The following is a 21,345-nucleotide window of genomic DNA, read 5'->3' as shown; positions in this document are numbered from 1 at the left end:
TTGCTGTATTATCAACCATTTCAGTAATTTAATGAATGCAGAGTATACAACGCGATAAATGAAATTTGAAGGAAGAAAATGTAAAAGTATGTTTCACTGCAAATATAAATTGCTCAAAAATAATATTATATCATTTATCATATGATTATTCAATTGTGGTAACTAGTATTCCATCCAATATCTATATATTAAAATGTATCTTCATACAGCTGATGAACATTTAGATAAAAGTCCAATTGAACATAATCAAATTAGTAATGCAGGTGTTATTATTATTAGTAGTATTGTCAGTATAAGTGTTAGTATTAAGATATAATATACAGGCCTGATAAGTATATCATGTTTAAAGTATGCTCTTTGTTACAACATAAAATATGTCCAATGAAACAAATTGTTCACTGGTAAATTGGCAGTAAAGGTCTTCACTGAATGATGTTTCATAAACTGTTTTACAATAAAACATATATGATGCATTTCAATAATGATGATGATGTGGAGAAGGAGGAGGATTAATAATAATGCAGCCATCTTCATCCCTTCATTTCTAACTGATATGTAATTGTTATGTGACTCATTTTCAGTTTGAAACTGGCCTATAATTCCTGGATCTGGATATATCTGGTACCCTGCTGGTGTGCTGCTAGGGTCTTCATAGGTTCCTAGGTTATCAGTTACACTTGGTTTACATTTAGAACCCCGTGGGATGGAATGGCCAGTTCAAAACTTTGAGGGTATGGTTCAGTCTCCATGACAGAACTCCTTCAGATATTATTAGGTTTCATGTCAGGATCTTTCATTAAAAGCTTTTCAACTCATGTTCTGTTCTACTATATACATAAGTCAAAGTCAAATGCAAGGCTTTCAGAATTGTCCAGTTTGTTTCATATGTTTTTTCTTTAACGGGCAGGTAAACTGTGCAGCAGACAGAATGTATATTGACAATGTACCATATAAATATCAGTGCTTAGTCTGCTCTCAGTGGCTGTGGTTTGATTAGTTACAAGTGTCATCATATGTGACTAATTATTGACAATTGTAATGAAACTTATTTAATTAGAAGACTGTATTTAAAAACTCTAAAAAACCTTAAATGTGTGCTAGAGAGTGGGGTTGGCTTTTATACTCCCTATTATGTTTGCAATGAACAAAAGCAACTGCACAAATATGAGAGCTTTAGACACAAGTTAGGTTCTGGTAGGGTCAAAACATGCAGGTACCTTTTGATCTTTAGAAATTAACATAATTCCCATACAATACTTTCCCAACCTAAGTATACAATATTAATAAATGTTAAACATTATTGTTTAGATTTTGTTCTCGCAACACTATATATTCCTGACTATTGCACAGAGAACTGGACAACTGTTAGGTCATATAAGCTAGACGAGTAATTTTAGCCATTTGTTTAAGTGTTTTCACATTAATTTCATTTGTGTCACAAAGTTGCATGCAATATTTTTCTCTAGAATAAATTTCTTTAATTTTCCAATTGTGTTTTTAATGATGTTAAATTTAATGCGTGTGGGAATTTGTGATATAAAAAACTCAAATGCTTTCTCCTGCATTTATTAAAAGGCAACTAATGGAGCAGGATCTGCAGTGAATGAATGGTTAGTATGCAAGAGTCCTGATAAAAACGTTGTGTTCAAATCCTGTTTTCAGATCAACCTGGGTTACCTACAATAGTGTACATTGCCTTACTCCAATCCCCTCGGTACTCATATTAAACAGAAGGCATTGAAATATCAAAAATATTTTCCAGCTGCATTCGCTGATTGAAATATTATTTATTCGCCAGTCTCAGTATTTAGAGATTTAATAACCCTCCTTGCAAATTTGTTTCATCTCCCAGTATCTCCAAATTGCTATTTTGTCTTTGTGTAACAGCTCGTTAATTAGCCAAAGAATTATAGAGTTCCTACCGTCGATATAATCAGTCACAAGTCCATTTTTGGTTAATCAGTGAAAACGCTCGTAGATAAAATTAAGACAAAGATACATTTTATTCCCCCCTCCCGGTATTGAATTAGAGACAGCCAGTATTCCTAGACGCTCTCTTCGTACGCTTTGTAGGTGAAGTCTACTTAATTCGTTTATGCTAGCATTGTTACAAGGAATTGTATAGTCAATCATAAGCCACTTACAGTTGATCTTTGTTTGAATCATTATATATATATATATATATATATATATATATATATATATATATATATATATAAATGTGTGTGTGTTTGCCTTAATTGTAATATGCAAGAATTTGAGAGATTATCTACAGCCGAACCTTCTAATTCTAGATCCGATCTTGACAGAAGAACCTCTGACTTGCCGAGGAGAGCTCTGGTTGATCCGACAAAACTTTGGTTACAAGTTTTCATTACGCCAAGAAAGAATTTCGCGATGACAGTGCAACTCATGTGTGGTCAACAGTCAGAATTATGCGGGACACCGAAGGTGTCTCCGAAGGTTTTGTTGATGCTACAATAAATGCCTACGATCAGCGACGATCATGTATTATCTCGACTATCAAAGATATGTTTTGAATACAATTTATAGTAGCGGGGTGGGGGGGACTAGGGAAGACGACAATTGGATTATTCGTCACAAAAGTGACCCTGTCCGTTGTCACACTGGAAATATTGTTTCGTTAAATAAAACTTCAAGACCAGGAATGTTGACTGGTTTTGATAAACCGTATTATGAACGAGCTTATCATGTGACCGCATTTATTTGTGCAATATATCCGCTGAATAATAAACCTTGTGTTCATGATGTCAAACCAACGAAGTCGAGGAGATTACAGAATATTTCACAAACGCAATACATGGAAATAAATTAATAGATCTACGACGTGAAAAAACAAACAACTGGGCTGAATCAGTCAAAGATAAAGGAGCTACAATAAATAATGGTGCTAAGTTAGAAAACACACTAAAATTCCCTATTATAGTAAAAACAATGAACCGGAGATCTCTTATACGAATCGAAATATAAATCGAAAGGAGCTTTGATAAATAGTATTGATCATAATGCGCATGTGTGGATATTGGCTATAACAATATTTCCACGAAATTGAACTGTCAAGTTCTATAACGGTGATATGTTTCCATTTTATCTGAACTATCAGTAAAAACGATCCTGTATCTGTATGGCTGATTCAAAGTTCCGATGATAGAAACTATGACCAGTTTGTACAGCCTAATGAAGATATTTATCGTACAGAATCTTTCAAAAAGAAACGAAAATTCTTGCATTGAAATATACCCATGACGATGCTGAACATTTTGCTCAGAGGGAAAATTGATGGAAACCAACACGATTGGAATTTCTTGAAGAAATAGAACGCAGTTGTGTTGAATACGGACACGGTGGATCATGGAATACCAAATACGATTATAAGGATGGTATCTCAGTTGATATGGTTGAATATTATCCTGAACGTTTTCTTAGAATTGGAGTGTTCTGCATATTTTACATCTTACGCACGAGTTGACCAGAGTATCGATAAACGGACTTTGACCTGACTGAATTTGCTTGTATCTAGTCATTTAAGTTTGCTGAAATCTTCATCCGATTTGATATTTCTAAGTTTGCATACACTTTTCAGAGAAAATGTGGGCTCCAATAATTTTATTACGATAAATGCTTGATGTAAAAATATTGATATAGTTAGTTTAAATGAAGCAATAATATCATATAGTCAGCAGAAACAAGTTTGGTTACCACAACAAAAGAAATTTTCCGGAGATGAAAATCCTGATATGACTGATTTTGAGAATAAAATAGCGAAAGATCTTGATTTAAAAATAATTGGTAAATTGATGCAAGGAGATCATATGATCATATACGACATTGTACAAGATTAATTATAGAGATGATGGTAAAATTGATTTTATAATTACAGATACAACGAAGAGAAACACATTTATAAGTCGAAGTAATGTTAATTTATCGGATGAAACTAAATTTGGTACAAAATTTTGGGTTACACTGATGGTGAGTCACCGCAGTTTACTCATTTAAGATCTTTAATGCTCGCGGTCATTTCATTTCGATAAATTTATTATCGATGATAAACAGATTTTCTGATGCTGCTGTTAGAGTCGCCAAAGGTTCATTTTATATCAATAAAAAATACAGAATTGCAAGAACAACTACATATCGGCGCTGATGCATCAAGGGGCGAATGGAGGATAAAACAATAAATGATACTTAGTTATTTTGAATCTGCCGACGTTGATATCAAAGATAGTTATTACTAAAATATTCAAATATCAGAATTGTCATATTCGCCATCGGTATATGACCCAGTTGCCAGATATAAAACAGTTTACTTAAACGGACCAGGGGTATCAGGAAATACAACACGTGCAGTTGAATTATTTCTTCAGAGTTCGAAAAACTATGTTGATGTGTTAACCCCTTGAGATAGACTCGCAAGAGACAAGAACGAAATAGGAGTTAAATCTTATACATATCAGAGCTTCTTTCGATAGAAGGGACATACGTGGACTACTGAACGAATGGGTGAAAAAAATATTCCAAAGATTGAATGGGATGACAAATGTAGAATGTTGCTCGAGACATTAAAAATATTTCTTGATTGGTTGTTGACAACAAATACTGCTGTGATAATGTGTGGCGATCAAGGTCAACCGCCACCATTTATTGGATTGTCTCCACGTGAATGGCCAAAAACGTTCGTAGATTATTATGAGGAGATAAGTGATGGTTATAGAGCGCTTGATCCAGAATTAAGAGAGCTTAAGAAATTATTCAGTCTACAACCAAATAAAATTCGATGTGAAATAATGCGTGAAGTAATTTCAGAAAATCTTATGAATAGTTTTCTGCAAGTGTGGAGACCAGATGATTTGATAGTTGCATGTAGAAAGATAGTTCGTGATACACTTCAACAACAATTATATCTGTTACATAAAGTTTTCAAATATACCGGTACCATTGTGTTATCGCCCAGCACATACGCGACGGTAAAAAATATCGACGTTGAAATTCCAGGAACCTTGACAGAGTCAAGGAAACAAAATCTTGTGTTAAATTATATTGTATTTAGTTCCTGTCAGTGCTGCTGAGAGCGCTTTAATGATGGATAAACTCCATGGACGCTAGGATATGCAATAACGATTCATTCGTCGCAAGTATTAACTAGTTAAGATACTAATATTTGGATTGTCGATGATCGTATTGAGTGGTCAAATTTAGTTTATCTCGCAGTGTTTCGAGTCAGAAGAATATATGCACGGGGTTATCATAGACTTCACAAAAAATAATAATCAAGCTCAGGAAGGCAAAAGCAATGATGTAGAAGGAAAAAGTTATAAACAGTGTGACAAAAAACAAACGTGACTTTGATCTTTATGTTGAATTTATCATGATATTGAAACAACGACAGAATAATCATTTGCAAGCTGTAACACAATACTGTTGTGGCAGTATTCAAAATAATAATCCAAGACAGAATACCGTAGATAGACTTAATAGAAGCTTTGGTCACACACATGAAAATGTGATACTGACCTGTCTTGAACGTAATCGACATCGAGGCGCTGGTTCAAAAAGTGAATGCGGTGGTAATTGTGTGTTTTCAGGAATTACTCGTAATTGTTCACGTACAAAATCACGCTGATGAGCAGTTGAATCTAATCTGTTGATGGCAGGTCTACCTGAGGATCGTACCTCGCAGGAAATGATATGTGTCGTCACACTCCAAATAGTTGTTCTTTTCTTACCACCTTCAAGTTCACCAGGTTCATATAAATATCTTAGTGTCACATTACTTAGTACTGGTTGTTTTGAGAAGGAGTCATCTTGTTGTATTGGCATATGTTTTTGGTAACCGCATTGGTAGGTTTTATAGAAATTGCAACAGTAATTTAAATATTTATCGCAACTATCACACCTGGTAGTCTTGCAACGACTCCACGACATCTCTTCTCCTCAGTTATTTACTTCGCGTACTGATCTCCAAATAACAGCTCAGCAAGTGTTCGATTAAATCGTTTAACAATTGCCTCATCACGATGAATTGCGGTATGTCCTCGTCTGATTTTGACGTTATGTTTTTTCATCAGAGATGATACTGCACAAAGACATTCCTTGCCAGGATCAACCTGTAGCAATTGTGGCCATCGTAGAACACCCTGTGGTCTGGATCCTCGCTGACAAATTCGTTAAAAAGCAGATGCAACTTCAGTTCCTGTTTTAGTTGATAGTGGTTCTGCTTCTTTATTTCTATTTGCAACGTCAACGAAGTTAACGCGTATTTGTATGCGCGTGATTGACGTCTACGTGTTTAATAGTATAGTGTGGTAAAAATAAAATATCTATTTGATGAACTTCATTGGGAGCGTTGCGATAAAAAATGCGTAGTGAATTTCTTTAGATGGTGGTAGTTAAATGTGCCATATTGCCTGTCGTGCTAACCGATTTGCAGCAACATAACGTGTGACATTTGCTGCAACAGGAGGTTTACTAATCGCTGCTCTACCCCTCCAAAATTCCTTTGGGCTATAGTAAGTTGATTCCATTAAAATAATAATCGGTTGATTAATTACTGGCCCCTAATACTAATTTACCTTTCATTGCAGATTTTACTAGGAAACTAGCAAGTTTTTCTCTGAGAAATTTATTTTTTATGGAACTTAACGAGTGAATCAACTTCACATCTACAATATGCCGTTGTTGTAAATCCTTATTTTGATACGCTACATCATGAACGTGACATGCTTGAACAATTTCATTTATTGGATACTCTCCAGGTCTTGTTTGATCTAGCTCGTCAAGTCGAATATCAAGTCGGGTTCCAGGACCAAATAATTATATCCCGGAAGATGTTTTTCTCCTGAATATTTAGCCCATGGAGCTCCTGGTCACTTTCTTGTATTTACTTCTACCACATTTTACTCACATAACTGTAAGTGCATGCTTTTTATTTTGTGTTATTATTGTTGTTAATCCACTTGTGGGGGCTGATGCTCTACATCAAACACAATATAAATCCATATTATTTATTATATTTGTACAACATGGATGTCATTGATTTCTCCGCGACACAGAAGCAAGAGCAAGTCAAGCATCATCCAGCTCTACCAAATTCTATCAGAGCAATTATCATAGGTCCATCTGGGTTTGGTAAGACGCAATTGTTGCTTAATCTGATAATGAGATTGCCCAAGTTATATTTAGTGGCACGATCTGTATAAGATCAGCGATGCTACGATGTGCTTCAAGATTGTAATGAAAATGCAAAATTGTTGGACGAGGACGGCAATGATATTATTAATTTTACCACCGATATTGATGAAGCCCCATCTGTGGATGACCTCGATGGATTTATTAATTATCTCGTAGTGTACGATGATGTGATGCTGGACAAATAATCAAATCCAGCTCGGATATTTTCTTGTTTCAGACATAAAACACACACGTGATTTATGTTACTCATCGATATACACAAATACCTAAAGTGATCAGAGATCACTACACTATTTTAGTTGTGTTTAATGGAATTGATCCACATACTCTGCGAACTATTCATCAAAGGTGGTGTTCAGGGGATATGGATATGATTCAGTTCAAAAACTTATTTTCAAAAGTACAAGGTACTACACACGGATTTATCACGATAAATTTGCATGATCCTCGGTCACGATATCGTATAGATCTTGATAAAATCTTTGGATAAAAAGACAGCAGCAGAAATGGTGCGACCAAAATGAGTGTCCGAAAGGTAAACAAAACGAACATACAAATTTGAAAACATAAGCGAGAAAGATAAAGTAACGAAATGAGCTAACCCAATTATAGAAAATCTCAGTTGGTTAGAGGCTTCGGTTTGACGTTATTGACCTTCTCTTTTCATTTTTTTCGTATTAAGTTCAATTTTCAAAGATGACTTGCTCCAAGATTGGACTGTTTACCCTCCCTGCTGCTATAGACTTTCTTTTAAGAATACAATTGTAGTTTTAAAGTAACATTAATCAACAAGGCATATTAATGTACAAAAGGTTAATTTGTTAGTAAATAATTTATTTTCCAGCCCCAATGAGAAAAAAGAAAATGCTTTGTCAATTATGATTTTGTTTGTAGGTAATCTCTCCAAAAGCTATCGGGCAGGTGGAGTACGATGCTGGTGGAATCTACGTGGGACTACTGGATGTGTCACGGAATTGTATAAATCTTTTTATTTATTAAATACATGTACTCGGGTTTCGCTTTTTTATGTACAACGATACCCTGGGGTGATTTATGTATATCAAGCCGTCATTATTCCAGGTTGGTCAATCAAGCAGTCAGCGCTGACAAATCTTGGACAGCAACACCCGATCATCTGCTACTCGACCAGCAACAATGTTCATTCAGCTCCACGTCTGCTATGGTTCAGCTTCACAGCTGATATGATCAACTTCTATGGTTAGCTCTGCAGCTGGTACCAAGTCGACTCCGATCAAAACGATAACTCGGATCGCTCCGGTCACTCGGGACACTCTGGGCACTAGGGTCAGTCCGATCACTCTGGTCATTCTGTGATCACTAGGGTCAACTCTACAGATGTAGATGTGCAAGTCCTTAAAGTAGACCGTTCACTGACAAGACGTTCCGTAATATGAAGATTTAATCTTAAGGTGAGTCATTTATACACAGACGAAGGCGTCATACATTGTCTGTGCGCTGGAAGCGTTCGGGATTTCCTATTGAGAGCACTTCGCACGTGCGGCATAGATGAATCGAACTCACTATTTCGAAATATTGTACAATACTCATAAATCAACCTCGGGTATCGTTGTACACAAAAAAATGAAACGCGAGTACATGTAATAAATAAAAAAAAGAATTTATACAATTCCGTGACAGGAGGGTCAAGATATGACATACTGCAAAACTCCATTAGGGAAACTTGAGAATGGAAATTTTAAATTTCAGTTTGATGATGGTTTAAAAACAACATTAAGTATGAAAGATATGCAGAAAATCAACAGAATTTATTTGACCACCAAGTTTGAACTAGACGTACTGAATAACCAGATATCTGTTACGTAAAAGGCACATGAACAAGTAATGGAAGCAGTTGCAATATACATTAAAGGTTAAACACAGGTTTGAACTATTGAACCACTTTCAAGAGCTTCATCGGTTGATCTCTCAAGTAAGACATGCCTCCTTACTGTATACTCCCTCCTTTTAACTAAAGTTGTAACCTGAGAGCACTGGATTCGACTGGTAGTGATAGTTCTCCTAAAGTATTATGATCGGGTGATTAGTATCGAAGAAAAATATTATTCTAGACCTGACTGGTTATTAATTGGTAAAACAGCATCTCTGTATAGTCAATAGGTCACATCAATCATTTTTTAATTCTAATAGAAGACATGTCTTTTAGAGTGTACACAAATTTAAACATTTAACCACCTGCCTTTAAATCACGAAAGTTGTACCTCATGCAATCTTTAAAATGGAATTTTCTATGCTCATAATATATGGAATATATCCTGATAAAACTGTGTTAAAATTTAAACATGTTGCAAAATATCATATAGAAGCACAGTTAGTCATTTGAACTTGAAACAAAAATATCATTATGTTTGTGTTTACTGTTATGTTTAAAGCTTGAGTCACATTTCTTATGTGGTGTCAGATTTAAAAAAAATAAAATGGATTACATGCTTCTTTCTTATTACTCTATCTGACCTAAGTACTGTCATCCAATATATGCCGCCTATCCCTTTTTAGGAAATGTTCAAATAAAGACATAATATAAATTGAACGGTTTTTCCTTCATTCATTTAAGTTCTTATTGCATAGACAATGTGTTGGTTGAACAGATTATACATGTTTGCTGTACTTTACTTCTGTGCTGCAATGGTGTGTGGTTCACTGAAGGTTAAAGCCAATTAAGTCATTCCTTACAAAGAGTTATATACAGGAACATACTGGTCAAGTGTACTGAATTTTAAATGTGCACAAGTTATGTCATCACATCATTTTATGGCAAAACTTAACAACGCACTACTTGAAATAAGACAATTTCAGAAAGTTCTAAATTTGCAAGTAAAATCAGGATATTTAAAGTCCATATAATATCATTGTTAAAAATGTAGGTATTTAATAGAATGTGGTATTATAGTTTTGAATATCTACTAATTTCCTCTGGATTACAGCTCATAAAATGTGCATTCGCTAGACAATATTCTGATCACACATTTATGAATGGTAGGGTTGGCACATATTAGAATGGAATGGTGGTAGTTGGAAGTAAAAATAAACAATTTATCTCATGAATTTATGTAAAAAAATAATCTTATAAAAATCAATAGGATGGTTTGGTATTCTGCCATTCATTACGTTCTGTACTCTATTATATACATTTTAAAATGGCATGCACCATTGAGTAGTCCAACACAAGGGTTACTTATGTGTTTTTTATAGGTGGCCTTGTCTACAAAAATTATTGTAATGTGCAGGGATTTAAGAGAAAGGCATGATACTAATTAATGAGAAAGAGAGGGTAAATGTGCGAAGAAGGCAGCATATAGAGAGAAAGAAAAGAAATCATAACTGGCCAAGTACATATAAGTAGATGGATAGATAGCAGGTTAGTAAGACATGGCACATTGCAAGATTACAGTAAATTGAAATGCATATGCAATAAATGTAATTAGAAGCAGTTGTTAAAATCGGTTAGGCAGTTGAGATTGCAAGCGTGTCTCATTAAGTGTGGTTGAAGAGTACAGTGATGGAAAAATAAACATGCTTAGATAATCATGGTCACATTACACAAGGGTCCATGGAAGCAAAAACAGTGGTTGCTGATCAGGTGGTCAACATCTGCAGGCAAACTTCATAGAAAATTGAAAGAGGAAAGGATATCCTTTATAAGCTAGTGGCCACAAAAACAAGTTTTCTACTTATTACCAAGTCCTTTTGTAATTAAAAGGGTGCCATACAGCATGAGTCTACTATATAAACACTTGTTAAGAAATACAATAACATTATTTTTTTATTAGTCCAATCTTTTATTTCAATCCTTCCAAACGTTGGCTGAATATCCATTTATCCCAACTATATTTTATTTCTTTGATCCACACCTTCATTTTATAACAGACGTTCTTACGGTTATTAAACGAATATTTGCTAAACATAGATTTGTCCAAAAATTGGTTTCTGCCTAAAGGTTATACATGTACGTTATGGTATGAGACACTGAGGTGGATAGACAAATTGGGCTAATTATACTGATTTTAAGCTTTTCAATTCTAACAGTCACATATGCAACTTTTACTAAAAGCTGTTACTGATACTTGCCAAATTTTGGCTAAGCATACATTTAGCCAAAATTTGGTTTCTGCCTAAAAGTAATACATGTACATTATGGAAAGGGCAATGTTGCATATGGCCAAACTGGGTTAATCATAGTTACCTAGATTTTGGCTTTTTACAACCATACATGTTGGTTATGCTAAAAGGCATTGAGGACACTAGCCAAATTTTGGCTAAGCATACATTTATCCAGAATTAGGTTTCTACCTAAGAGTGTGAAGAACAACTTTACCTCAAGTTTGCTAAATGGACTTTCGTTGTGAACCAGCCTCACTGAGCATGGCAACAGGAATCTGTAGCCAAATTCTGGCTTATTTAAAACCTGCCTAGCTCCTAAAACAGACGGTAAAGCTACTGAATAGTTATATACCAAATATTGGTCAAAAGATCTTCAAAGATCCCCACTGTATGCCTTTACTACTTTGGGTTAAGAGATTTTAGCCCACAGCAGATTCCTGATTTGATTAAATGAAAAAACTAAAGTGAAATCGGAAGCTGAATCAGACACGGTATCAGGTACCTTAAGAATTACACGATACACGATTCTAAATGACTGTTTTATTTGGATATACAATCGTTTTCAATTTCTTACAGAGTTTTTAATGGAACAATGCATGCAAGGGTATGTTTTCTTTTGTGTGGTCTTTCAGCATGCAAGACATTGGCGTTTGCAAGAATTTCGGCCCGTCCACCAGCCATATGAGCAACAATACGTTGAACAAGCTCTTTTATTCTTAGATGCGTCTGGAAATATATACAAAATATAATGTAATTTCTCTTCTGATTACTAACAAACACATAGTTTATTTAAATTATTGACTCTACAACTGGTCATGTGATAGAAAATAATTATACACAAGCTGATACACGTATCTTGCTTGAAATGCAGCAATGTAATAATATTACTCTGTAAGGAGGCACTCTTTATATCTTCCTGTATATGACAAAATAAAAAAGACTGGAACAAAGAAAGTCGCCAGATATAATCACGTGTAAGCATTCTGATTAAAATAGGAAATATAAACAGGTGAAGGTAGACATAGAACCTTACATCTGAAAAGCAAATACTATTATTTTCCAACTGAATTTGTAAGACCTTTTGTCATTTTACTTTTATGTCTTGTGCGGTGCATGCCCAGCCATCAGCAAGGTGAAGAGCATGCAGTCGACCGGGGAACTTTGTCAGTGGGCAGTTGTTCACTATGTGTTACATGGTCTGCAGAGCTCCATAGCTACAGGAAGAGTCAATGGCCTGGTCCCATCGAACAAGGTTGACTGCACAACGCCCCTGTCCTGTCCGGAAACCGATCAGCGTGGTCGACAGATGTCGTGAAAGGTAGAAGCCAGGAGGTCAGACAAATGGCTCAGCTACGAGGGGGTGGTTTACAAACTTTGTTGAAGACCATTCATCACTCCAAGCCGAAATAGCTGACATATCCTCAGACAACGGACCTAACTAGATGTTATGTCTCTAGGCTAAGCGGACTGCTGGATATGAAGTGATGTCCAAGTACTGTGGAAGTTTCTCACGGGCATAGACCTTAACCAACAAATTTCTAGTTGCTTCCTGGCGACGGAGATGTGGACGACTGATCTTGCTGAGTACCGACAGCTATGGGAAAGGAGTAGGACGTATTGTTCTAGAGATTATGCGCAATGTTGCGTTGTGCTGTATATCAATTATTTGGTACTGAACGATCGAGCCCAGAACAGGAGCGCAATGCTGGGCTTGTGTAAAGAACGCATATGTGTGGCTACAAGAGATCAAGCGAGAACTAAAGCTCTCTTATAAGATATATACCAGAACTAAAGAAAAGTTTTAGAAGATCAAGACCAAGATCCTACCAATCTTGTGCTATACTAATGTACACAAGAAAATGTAAAGGAAACATATATTGGAACATTTATATCATGTGTGTCCGAAACAGTTTCTGGAAAATATGCACTCCAAAGGAATCTGCTGGGCACAAACGATGAAACTAAATAGGAATATTATAAATTATGTATGTAGGAAGTCTCGATTCACTTGTGCAATTTCCCTTATATTAGCGTCTTTCAACCAAAGGTTTTGACATATAATGCGCATGTACAATATGGTCCTTTTATTTGTAGTATTTCAAACAAGAATTAACTCCTTTCTGCATAAATTCCATCACGTTCCGAATATATCTTCTTTCATTTCGTCGCATGTAAACGAAACAAATTACATACGTCACTATGTGCAGAAACATCACCACAGTTTCTTAGGAGTAAATTATTTCTAAAGGTGTGTTTGATTACTTCATTAGATCTGATCTCCTTGATTATTGTCATATACGTTTGAATATTTGAAAGTAATTCATTACATTTTTCATGACACTTTGAGAGTATCTACTTTTAAATTCAAAGTGAGTGTACGTTAATGGCACTCCACCCAAGAATCAACAATAGCAATAATATTTTTAGCGTATAAATTGATGGAAGGATACATACATACATACATTAATGCATACATACATACATACATACATACATACATACATACATACATACATACATTAACGCAAGTAAACCTAGCAATCACAATTCTTAGTTTAAAAATTCAATAAGTCTTAAATTATGGTTAGGCAAAAAAGGATTTAAAACGATACAAAAGCAAACGAATTAAATTGAGGTTTCAGCTCCTTAAGGATTGATCTAGAACTTTTCACTTTTCTTTATCCTTTTTTACCAGTCAGTTGTGTGATTCATGTCGATCACTCTCAAATGATCATTACTGAAGTTTAGGACTAAAACAATATTTAGAAAATGTTGTATTTGCCTCTGCAGTCGTAGCTTGCATCCAGGTTTTGCAGTAGTTTGGATCCACTAAAATGGCAAATGCATTTCACAAATCAATTCCTGATATCACTATAGAGAATCTTTAGGTATCTAATAAAACAGGTTCATCCTCATGTGATAAACAGTGGTATCCAGTTACCTTTTGGAGTTAGTTGTTTTATAGGCACAATCATATACATCGGACGTTTCTTGCACACACTGTCAGGACCGTCTTCGGATAGGAAATCTTTGTCACTTACCTCCTCGCTTACCTTGTATACTGTGGGAACCTGAAATAATAAACATATCAAGTATAATAGCCTTAAAATCACTCTACCTTGTGTTATACAATATTTAATTTCTCATTGCAAAGCAGCGCGCTCTGGGTGATAATGCATAAATACATTAATAATTCTTTGGCAATATCGACTTCATTGGTTTTAATTGTCAAGACTATGGAGACATAAGTAGATAATGATGAGAACTGTTTTTAATTTCAAAAGAAACATTATAAATTAGGAATATTGCAATTTGTTGGAAATGTAACACAAGAACATTATTAAAGCTAGTTTCAGCTTTTCTGCAATCAGATTAGCAGTGTATTGCACAATGATTAAAATTAAAATTGAAGGCCAGCATGCTTGACGTTTTCTTGTCAGTAAGGCAAAATAATAGTTATAATAGTTACGTTCTTACCCTCTCTCCTATTCCCTTACAGACAGATTCAAAGAGTGCTTGATCCATTTTGTGCACGTAACACGCCATAGGTATGTTTTTGTTCCTTGTACCGTCGTCGTTGATGATGATCAACTCGTACTCCTGCATGTTTAGGAACAAATAGAAAGCCAGATTATTGATCCCATAAAAACACCAATATATGTACAATGATCACAAGAAGACTTTATTTGTAACATTTGCAAATTCATTTGTAATTTTGTGGTATTTCTTAACAGACGCAGACTTAATAATCGATACCTAAAGCAGCAGGCGTGCAACATGAAAAGAAACTTAACATGCAACCATATTATTTAGAAGATCACTATATGATGATCACAATTTCTTAGACTCAGGAAAGATAATATAGAACATTGTGAATGTGACGTCACGTGGGATTAGGTCTATGCCTTAGGACGTTACATATTCATAAGAAATAACATTCCAAAAACATTGTTGGATCTGGTTTTGCAAAGCATGGATCAAATTATGAATTCTTTCAGCTGAGACAATAATACAGCTGTAAACAGGCTTTACCGGACAATGTAAAGTATATACAACATTTGGAAAACATTTAAGTAACAACTAGCGTTCATATATACGATGAAGATTATTAAAATATGATAAAATGACCTGTTTAATTATCTGACCACTTTTGAAACAAGGAAACAAAGTTGATCCCATTTAACTTTAATTGCATGACAAGATTCATACAATATGCATGAGACTGTGCAAGACTGAAAAACAATTATATTTCCTTTAAGATTCTAGAAGTAAATTTAAAAAGCTTTGAATTCTTAGCAACTTGCCAGCGCTATTGCTGCATTATGAATAGTTTCCAGTGTCACTATATCCCAATTCATCTTTATTTATGTCCAATAATTATTGTTAGAATCCTACTGTTTAACTATGTCATCACTATATATAATGATAAAGAATATTTTAAGTAGATACAATATTTTGATTCTATTTTCTTCTTGATATCTGGCATAACCAATTAGGTTCTAGAATCAGTTTTAATTGTATGACAATGTTGAGTCAATATATTCACCTTTGCACAGTCTGAAATACGCTGTTCAATCAGTTTATTGTCCAAAGTGATATCAGTCTTGGTCAGGTCAGAATTCACTTTTTGCACAGTCTCTTTTTCTTCTCCTTCAGTATTCTCCTGTCGCTGTATAATAATAAATTAATAAAGTATAAAATATGAGGTAAATAGCAAAAGTCGGTACTGAGTATCATAAAAAATCGACAATGATTACATAGAGTTTAATATGCAATGCGGCAAAAGAGAGTCTCTCGGTCTTTCTAATACATTAGACGTTTAATCCTTGTACTCATAATATTATTATGGTAGACAATCGCCTATTACGATAGCAAGAGCATTATTGTTGATGTTGATACACAATCTAGTTTGAAGAGCATTCTGAAATAATATAGAAGCCACGACCAATATTATAGGCATTCTAATTTGCACGAAGATGAGACACCTAGGAAATAAAATGCGTGTGTTGTGATGCCTACTTGCAGTCCGTTCTCCCTCAGTGTCCCCTCAAGTCGGGCCAGAAGTCTCTCCTCAAGGCGATCTTCCAGGTTACTTTGTTCAGTATCTCTGCTCTCATCGACTGGACCACCCATTGCAAAGGACAAGAGTACAAAGCAAGCGACCACAGAAAGAGGAATGATGCTATATGCCATCTGATAAATAAATAATAACATGCATAACTAAGACTATCGTTATGTATGTTGTTCGGCTTGTGAAATTGCCTTATCAGTCGTAATCACTCAAGAAAATAACGCATCGTTCTTTTAAACTCTGAACATTACTTATTACTTTCGCAAATTAATTGGTAGTATTTCTGAAAGGCGTCGGTGAATGTTATTGTTAGAAGAAATTGGAGCATGCTAGCAAACATGGAAAATTTGCAAAACAAATTAAATTTGGCAAAAGAAATATAATGGTGAAAGTAATCAGCGTTCGTTCTTTTTGTCTTTGTTACAAGTTGTCAGTTTATATTAAGCCCTTTCAAAATGAATCTAAAGAACTGAGAATGTTTATAGCTGAGATGACACCACTATAATCAAACGGAATGTGAACTGGCATCCGTCCCAGACAGGAAACAAACTCGTATCGACAGTATTAGAACATGTATCTTAGTTTTCCTTTGTCCAAATCCACTTGGCCATTCGTTCATCCCTAGTGGCTTAGGTTGCAAGTTAAATCGTTCTGTGCGAAAACTTCTACTGATAGACGCTTTATTACCAATATTATCTAATTCTATCAAATATAATTATTAAGGAGCAATAGGAAATGGTGTTGTGTTCTTTAAAATAATTTTTTAAAAAATACTTACAAACTTTCAGAAAGAAGATTCTGCTATTATAATATAAGTTATCAGATGTTATGAACACTTGTTACAAATGGAAAAGACAAATGAAAAAATGTTCTTTTAACTTCCAAAAAACTTACCATTTGATACAAACATAACAATTAGAAGATAGCGCATCTGGGTAAAGAGAACATAAATTATGTTGATCACTGATGTTTAAGGGTGGAATCGCGGGAAACATGTCTCTGAGAGCAAGAATATTTTTCCATTTAGGGGACGTCAGTTCCCATTTAAACATTTTGTGCTTTTTAACTATTTGTAGATTTACTAGTTTTAGAATATTCTTGCGTAAACAAATGTTTCGAAGACTTGCAGTTATATCCTACATAATTCAGTAAAATAGCATATAACCTTTTCATCGCATGAGTCAAATTGTATCCCAGACGCACAGAAAACAACACGATGCAAAGAAACGTGACTGATAAAAAACGCACAGCTTGAAAAAAAAAAGAGAATGAACAACATAATATCACATAATAAAAATCATATTGCACATAATGCAAAAGAAATAGCATGTCAGTTGTGATTCCTGACAATAGTTCAATAATGTATGGTAATAATTATTAAAATAAGATTACTCCTTTCTACCATTTATACCGGACGTACAAATAACGTTCGTCGTTTGTTATAAATGGAGTAAAGAATGATTTGTGAATAACGCAAATATAGTCATACGTTATTTAGATTCAGTGTGGTCAACGTGCTTCTTACGTGCCAGAATTGCAAAGGATTTAAATCAAAATATCTGAAAATAAATCACTTTGATCTCAAAGAATAAGTTAAGAAAATATTTTGATGTAAAATAGTGTAAAATATAACATCATATGGTTGAAGCAAACAGATGATGCATGTTCTTTCAAAAAAATAAACTGCGCTGAAGCAAATAGTTTTGAGATGGATGTAAGCAATATTTTGTCACATACCGTAATAACTTAGCCTTTTCCTGAATTACAAAGGATTCGTAAGCTGTGCTCTTTTTGTTCACCGGATGCTTTGTGACACAGTTTGAAACATACATTCATTATATACGTATCAGACTTCCTTGTTGGGTGGAGATAAGGTAGCTCATGACCAATGAGATGAATCGGAAAACCTTGTTGTTTGCAACATACAACTAAGCTTTTATCTTATAGTTTTTAAAGACTATTAATACGTCGACTGCTTTCTGCATTTAAACATCTTACAAACTTAAAATCAAGGTAAAAATGTCTAGGAATACCGTCAATGCAATGCAGATTCATAGCTTAACAATATGGCAAAACTTGGGCTCTCAATCAAAAATGATCTCTCTCTCTTTATATATATATATATATATATATATATATATATATATATATATATATATATATATTCAATATTTTACGGCTCGTCTATTATTAGAAATTGAAGAGGATTACTGGTTGGAGAAATTCCTATAGTCACTTTAATGTATTTGTAACCGGTACTTTGCAGTATTTCATTTGCAGCAGTAGACTGTACAGAAGACGTAAAAAATTTCGTTTTTTTTATTTCAAGATTTGCATTACATATTTACCGCATAAATACGCTGTGGTTGGATAAAGGTTCGTCAGCTGGCGGACCGGTTTTTACCCATATTCTTCTGTGAACAGAGGTTTATCTATTTACTTCCGTGGATTCTTTTTTACAGATATACCGTCCATCTCCACCACTACCCATCACCCATACGCACACAAATGAGCAATACCCTTAGTTTGACTTCTTCTTGTTGTATTTGTCTTGGGATTTTACTCATTTTTTCTATTGTTAATAATGACATAACAAAATCCTGGGGGGGGGGGTAACTTGGTCATATTCAAACAGACGAGACCATTATTCTCCCATTCTCGTTCGTGAGTCGAATCGAAAATGGTCACCAAATTATTCATTGAAAACAAAACAATTCTTCAAGCGGGGTTAAAAAGCCTTTACCACGATCGCAATCAATCAGTAAGGAGAATGCTGCCTAAGTTCAAAAGTCAAGATGGCCAATAGTTAGGATTCTGATTACTGACGGAGAAAGAGCATTCACATGCTATAAAAACACCCGGGTGAGTGGTCACAGGACAAGGTTGATGTTGGGGTGTAATTGTCACTTTTTGGTGGCCGTAATAGTTGAATGTTATACTTCTGAATGTTATTATTTGGTTCTAACATATTCCATTGCCACAATACTGACGAAATATAAATAGCTTGAGTTCGAAAGTGGTTGTTTTGCAAACCAGGTGACACATTTGTGTTGAAGATTCTTCCATTACGCGTGTTTTCAAAACTGCAACACAATGATAGTTAACATGTACTAAGTATTAAAACGAAACAATAAAACTGTTAGACATAACGTGTAATCCCCTCCATGGGGTGGTACAAGCTATGAATATTATACAGTTGTATAAATGCAGTATCCCCTTATCTTTCTACAACATTAGTGTATCAAAATATTATAAGCAAACAATTTGTATCGATCTTGCAACATTGTTTATGTCAATATGCTTTCTTTATGCTTTAATTGTTATATTTCTTTTTACTTTGCGTTATTTATTTCATTTATCTAATGACTTAGTTTAATAATGAGTTTGTATTTCATATAATAATATTTATCCACTCAGGAAAAGGTTATCAGGCTTCTATTCAGAATGGTCTACGGCCACGAGAGTGTCATGTAATTATATAGTTTATACATCGTACACTCTGCATTATATTTTGGTCTAAATTTCACTTATAATATGATTCAAGCTTATTACTGTTTTTATTTATGATCCAAACAACGTAGGCCCGATTTTTGTGTTGCATCTCCTTGGATTGGACATTTAAATAGGAACCTTTCAATGCTGCAACTCATCAAGTGTACTTTGAACAAGATTTGTAACCGTGACAGGTTGATACATTATACTGATGTCTGCAAATATTTGTAATACTGGTTGCACATTGTAGATGTTTTGTTTTTACTTAGTCAGAATTAAACGTATGGTATTCCTTACCTTAAGATGTCATCATTAATGGTTTTTGTGTCTTTATATGTGGACAACTGTGTCAATTTAGTCATTATCCTAGTTGTCTGCTATTAGCTGTCGAATAAATATAAGTTAGACGGCCTCGTTATAGGACAGGATCAGTCTCACCTCCATTTGTTTGACGGAAAGGTTTGATTTGTGTTGCAATTTTGAAATTATTATTTCAGTTAGATGTAATGTATGGGAACTGTAATAGAACTGTAGTGATGCTATTATGGTTTATATTTTCACAATTAGTGCCTCAGCTATCGATAGATTCAAGATCTTTGTTCATATTTTGTGCATTGCTCAAATAAGTATGAGACTCACGTGTGTTTAAAATGTTTGGATCTGACATGTAAACAATGCTCTTCTCCTGACATGTAAACAATTGCCTCCTTATCCTACCAAATCATTCAGTTTACTTTCTACTTTTTCTATTAACAGGGTCACAGTGATGAATTACTTTCATGCCTAAGATCTTTAAAAAATTGTAACAAGTTATATAGTCTTTTAAACTTAATTTCAGTTAACCAAATATTATTTTAAATACTATTGTCCAATTTGTCCCTGATCATGAATATTTATATCTTTGCACCGAGGTATACTGTAACTTCTACGTATAAATTTAACATATTTGTCTTATGAATGCATGCCTATGCAGTGAACGTTTACTTTACTGGTACAGTCTAGGCACACCAGTGTGCTCTGTCGCTGACACTTTTATCCAAGTCTCATTGAAGAAGCCATGTTCCAATAAGATTGAAAGCTTGTTTCACACCAGTGTGCTCTGTCGCTGACACTTTTATCCAAGTCTCACTGAAGAAGCCATGTTCCAATAAGATTGAAAGCTTGTTTCACACCAGTGTGCTCTGTCGCTGACACTTTTATCCAAGTCTCATTGAAGAAGCCATGTTCCAATAAGATTGAAAGCTTGTTTCACACCAGTGTGCTCTGTCGCTGACACTTTTATCCAAGTCTCATTGAAGAAGCCATGTTCCAATAAGATTGAAAGCTTGTTTCACACCAGTGTGCTCTGTCGCTGACACTTTTATCCAAGTCTCATTGAAGAAGCCATGTTCCAATAAGATTGAAAGCTTGTTTCACACCAGTGTGCTCTG

At 34.6% G+C, this 21,345-nt stretch overlaps 1 protein-coding gene across 1 annotated transcript; it reads right to left on the bottom strand.

Annotated features, from left to right (window-relative positions):
• Window positions 1–11,877: 11,877 nt before the first annotated feature.
• On the bottom strand, window positions 11,878–18,241 carry LOC149772853 (uncharacterized). The gene is made up of 6 exons (XM_089947213.1): window positions 18,161–18,241; window positions 16,372–16,545; window positions 15,899–16,021; window positions 14,830–14,952; window positions 14,294–14,423; window positions 11,878–12,078 (listed from the first exon to the last, which is right to left on the bottom strand). Exons 2-6 carry the CDS (start codon window positions 16,543–16,545, stop codon window positions 11,981–11,983), a joined length of 648 nt encoding a protein of 215 aa, XP_089803339.1. The 5' UTR covers window positions 18,161–18,241; the 3' UTR covers window positions 11,878–11,980.
• Between the last annotated feature and the right edge of the window lie 3,104 nt (window positions 18,242–21,345).

The sequence above is a fragment of the Sinohyriopsis cumingii genome, unplaced genomic scaffold, assembly GCF_028554795.1.
Source record: "Sinohyriopsis cumingii isolate HCF-2022 unplaced genomic scaffold, ASM2855479v2 utg001101l, whole genome shotgun sequence".
NCBI classification, from domain to species: domain Eukaryota; kingdom Metazoa; phylum Mollusca; class Bivalvia; order Unionida; family Unionidae; genus Sinohyriopsis; species Sinohyriopsis cumingii.
The sequence above is the reverse complement of the archived record's forward strand: the minus strand, read 5'-3'. Positions and strand labels throughout refer to the sequence as shown.

Bases quoted from the DNA above. Each gene is read 5' to 3' on its own strand.
- LOC149772853 (XM_089947213.1), bottom strand. From the start codon at position 16,545: ATGGCATATAGCATCATTCCTCTTTCTGTGGTCGCTTGCTTTGTACTC. The intron at 16,022-16,371 runs GTAGGCATCACA...ATTATTATACAG, and splicing joins TGAGGGAGAACGGACTGCAA to CGACAGGAGAATACTGAAGG. The intron at 14,953-15,898 runs GTGAATATATTG...CTAAACATGCAG, and splicing joins GTATTTCAGACTGTGCAAAG to GAGTACGAGTTGATCATCAT.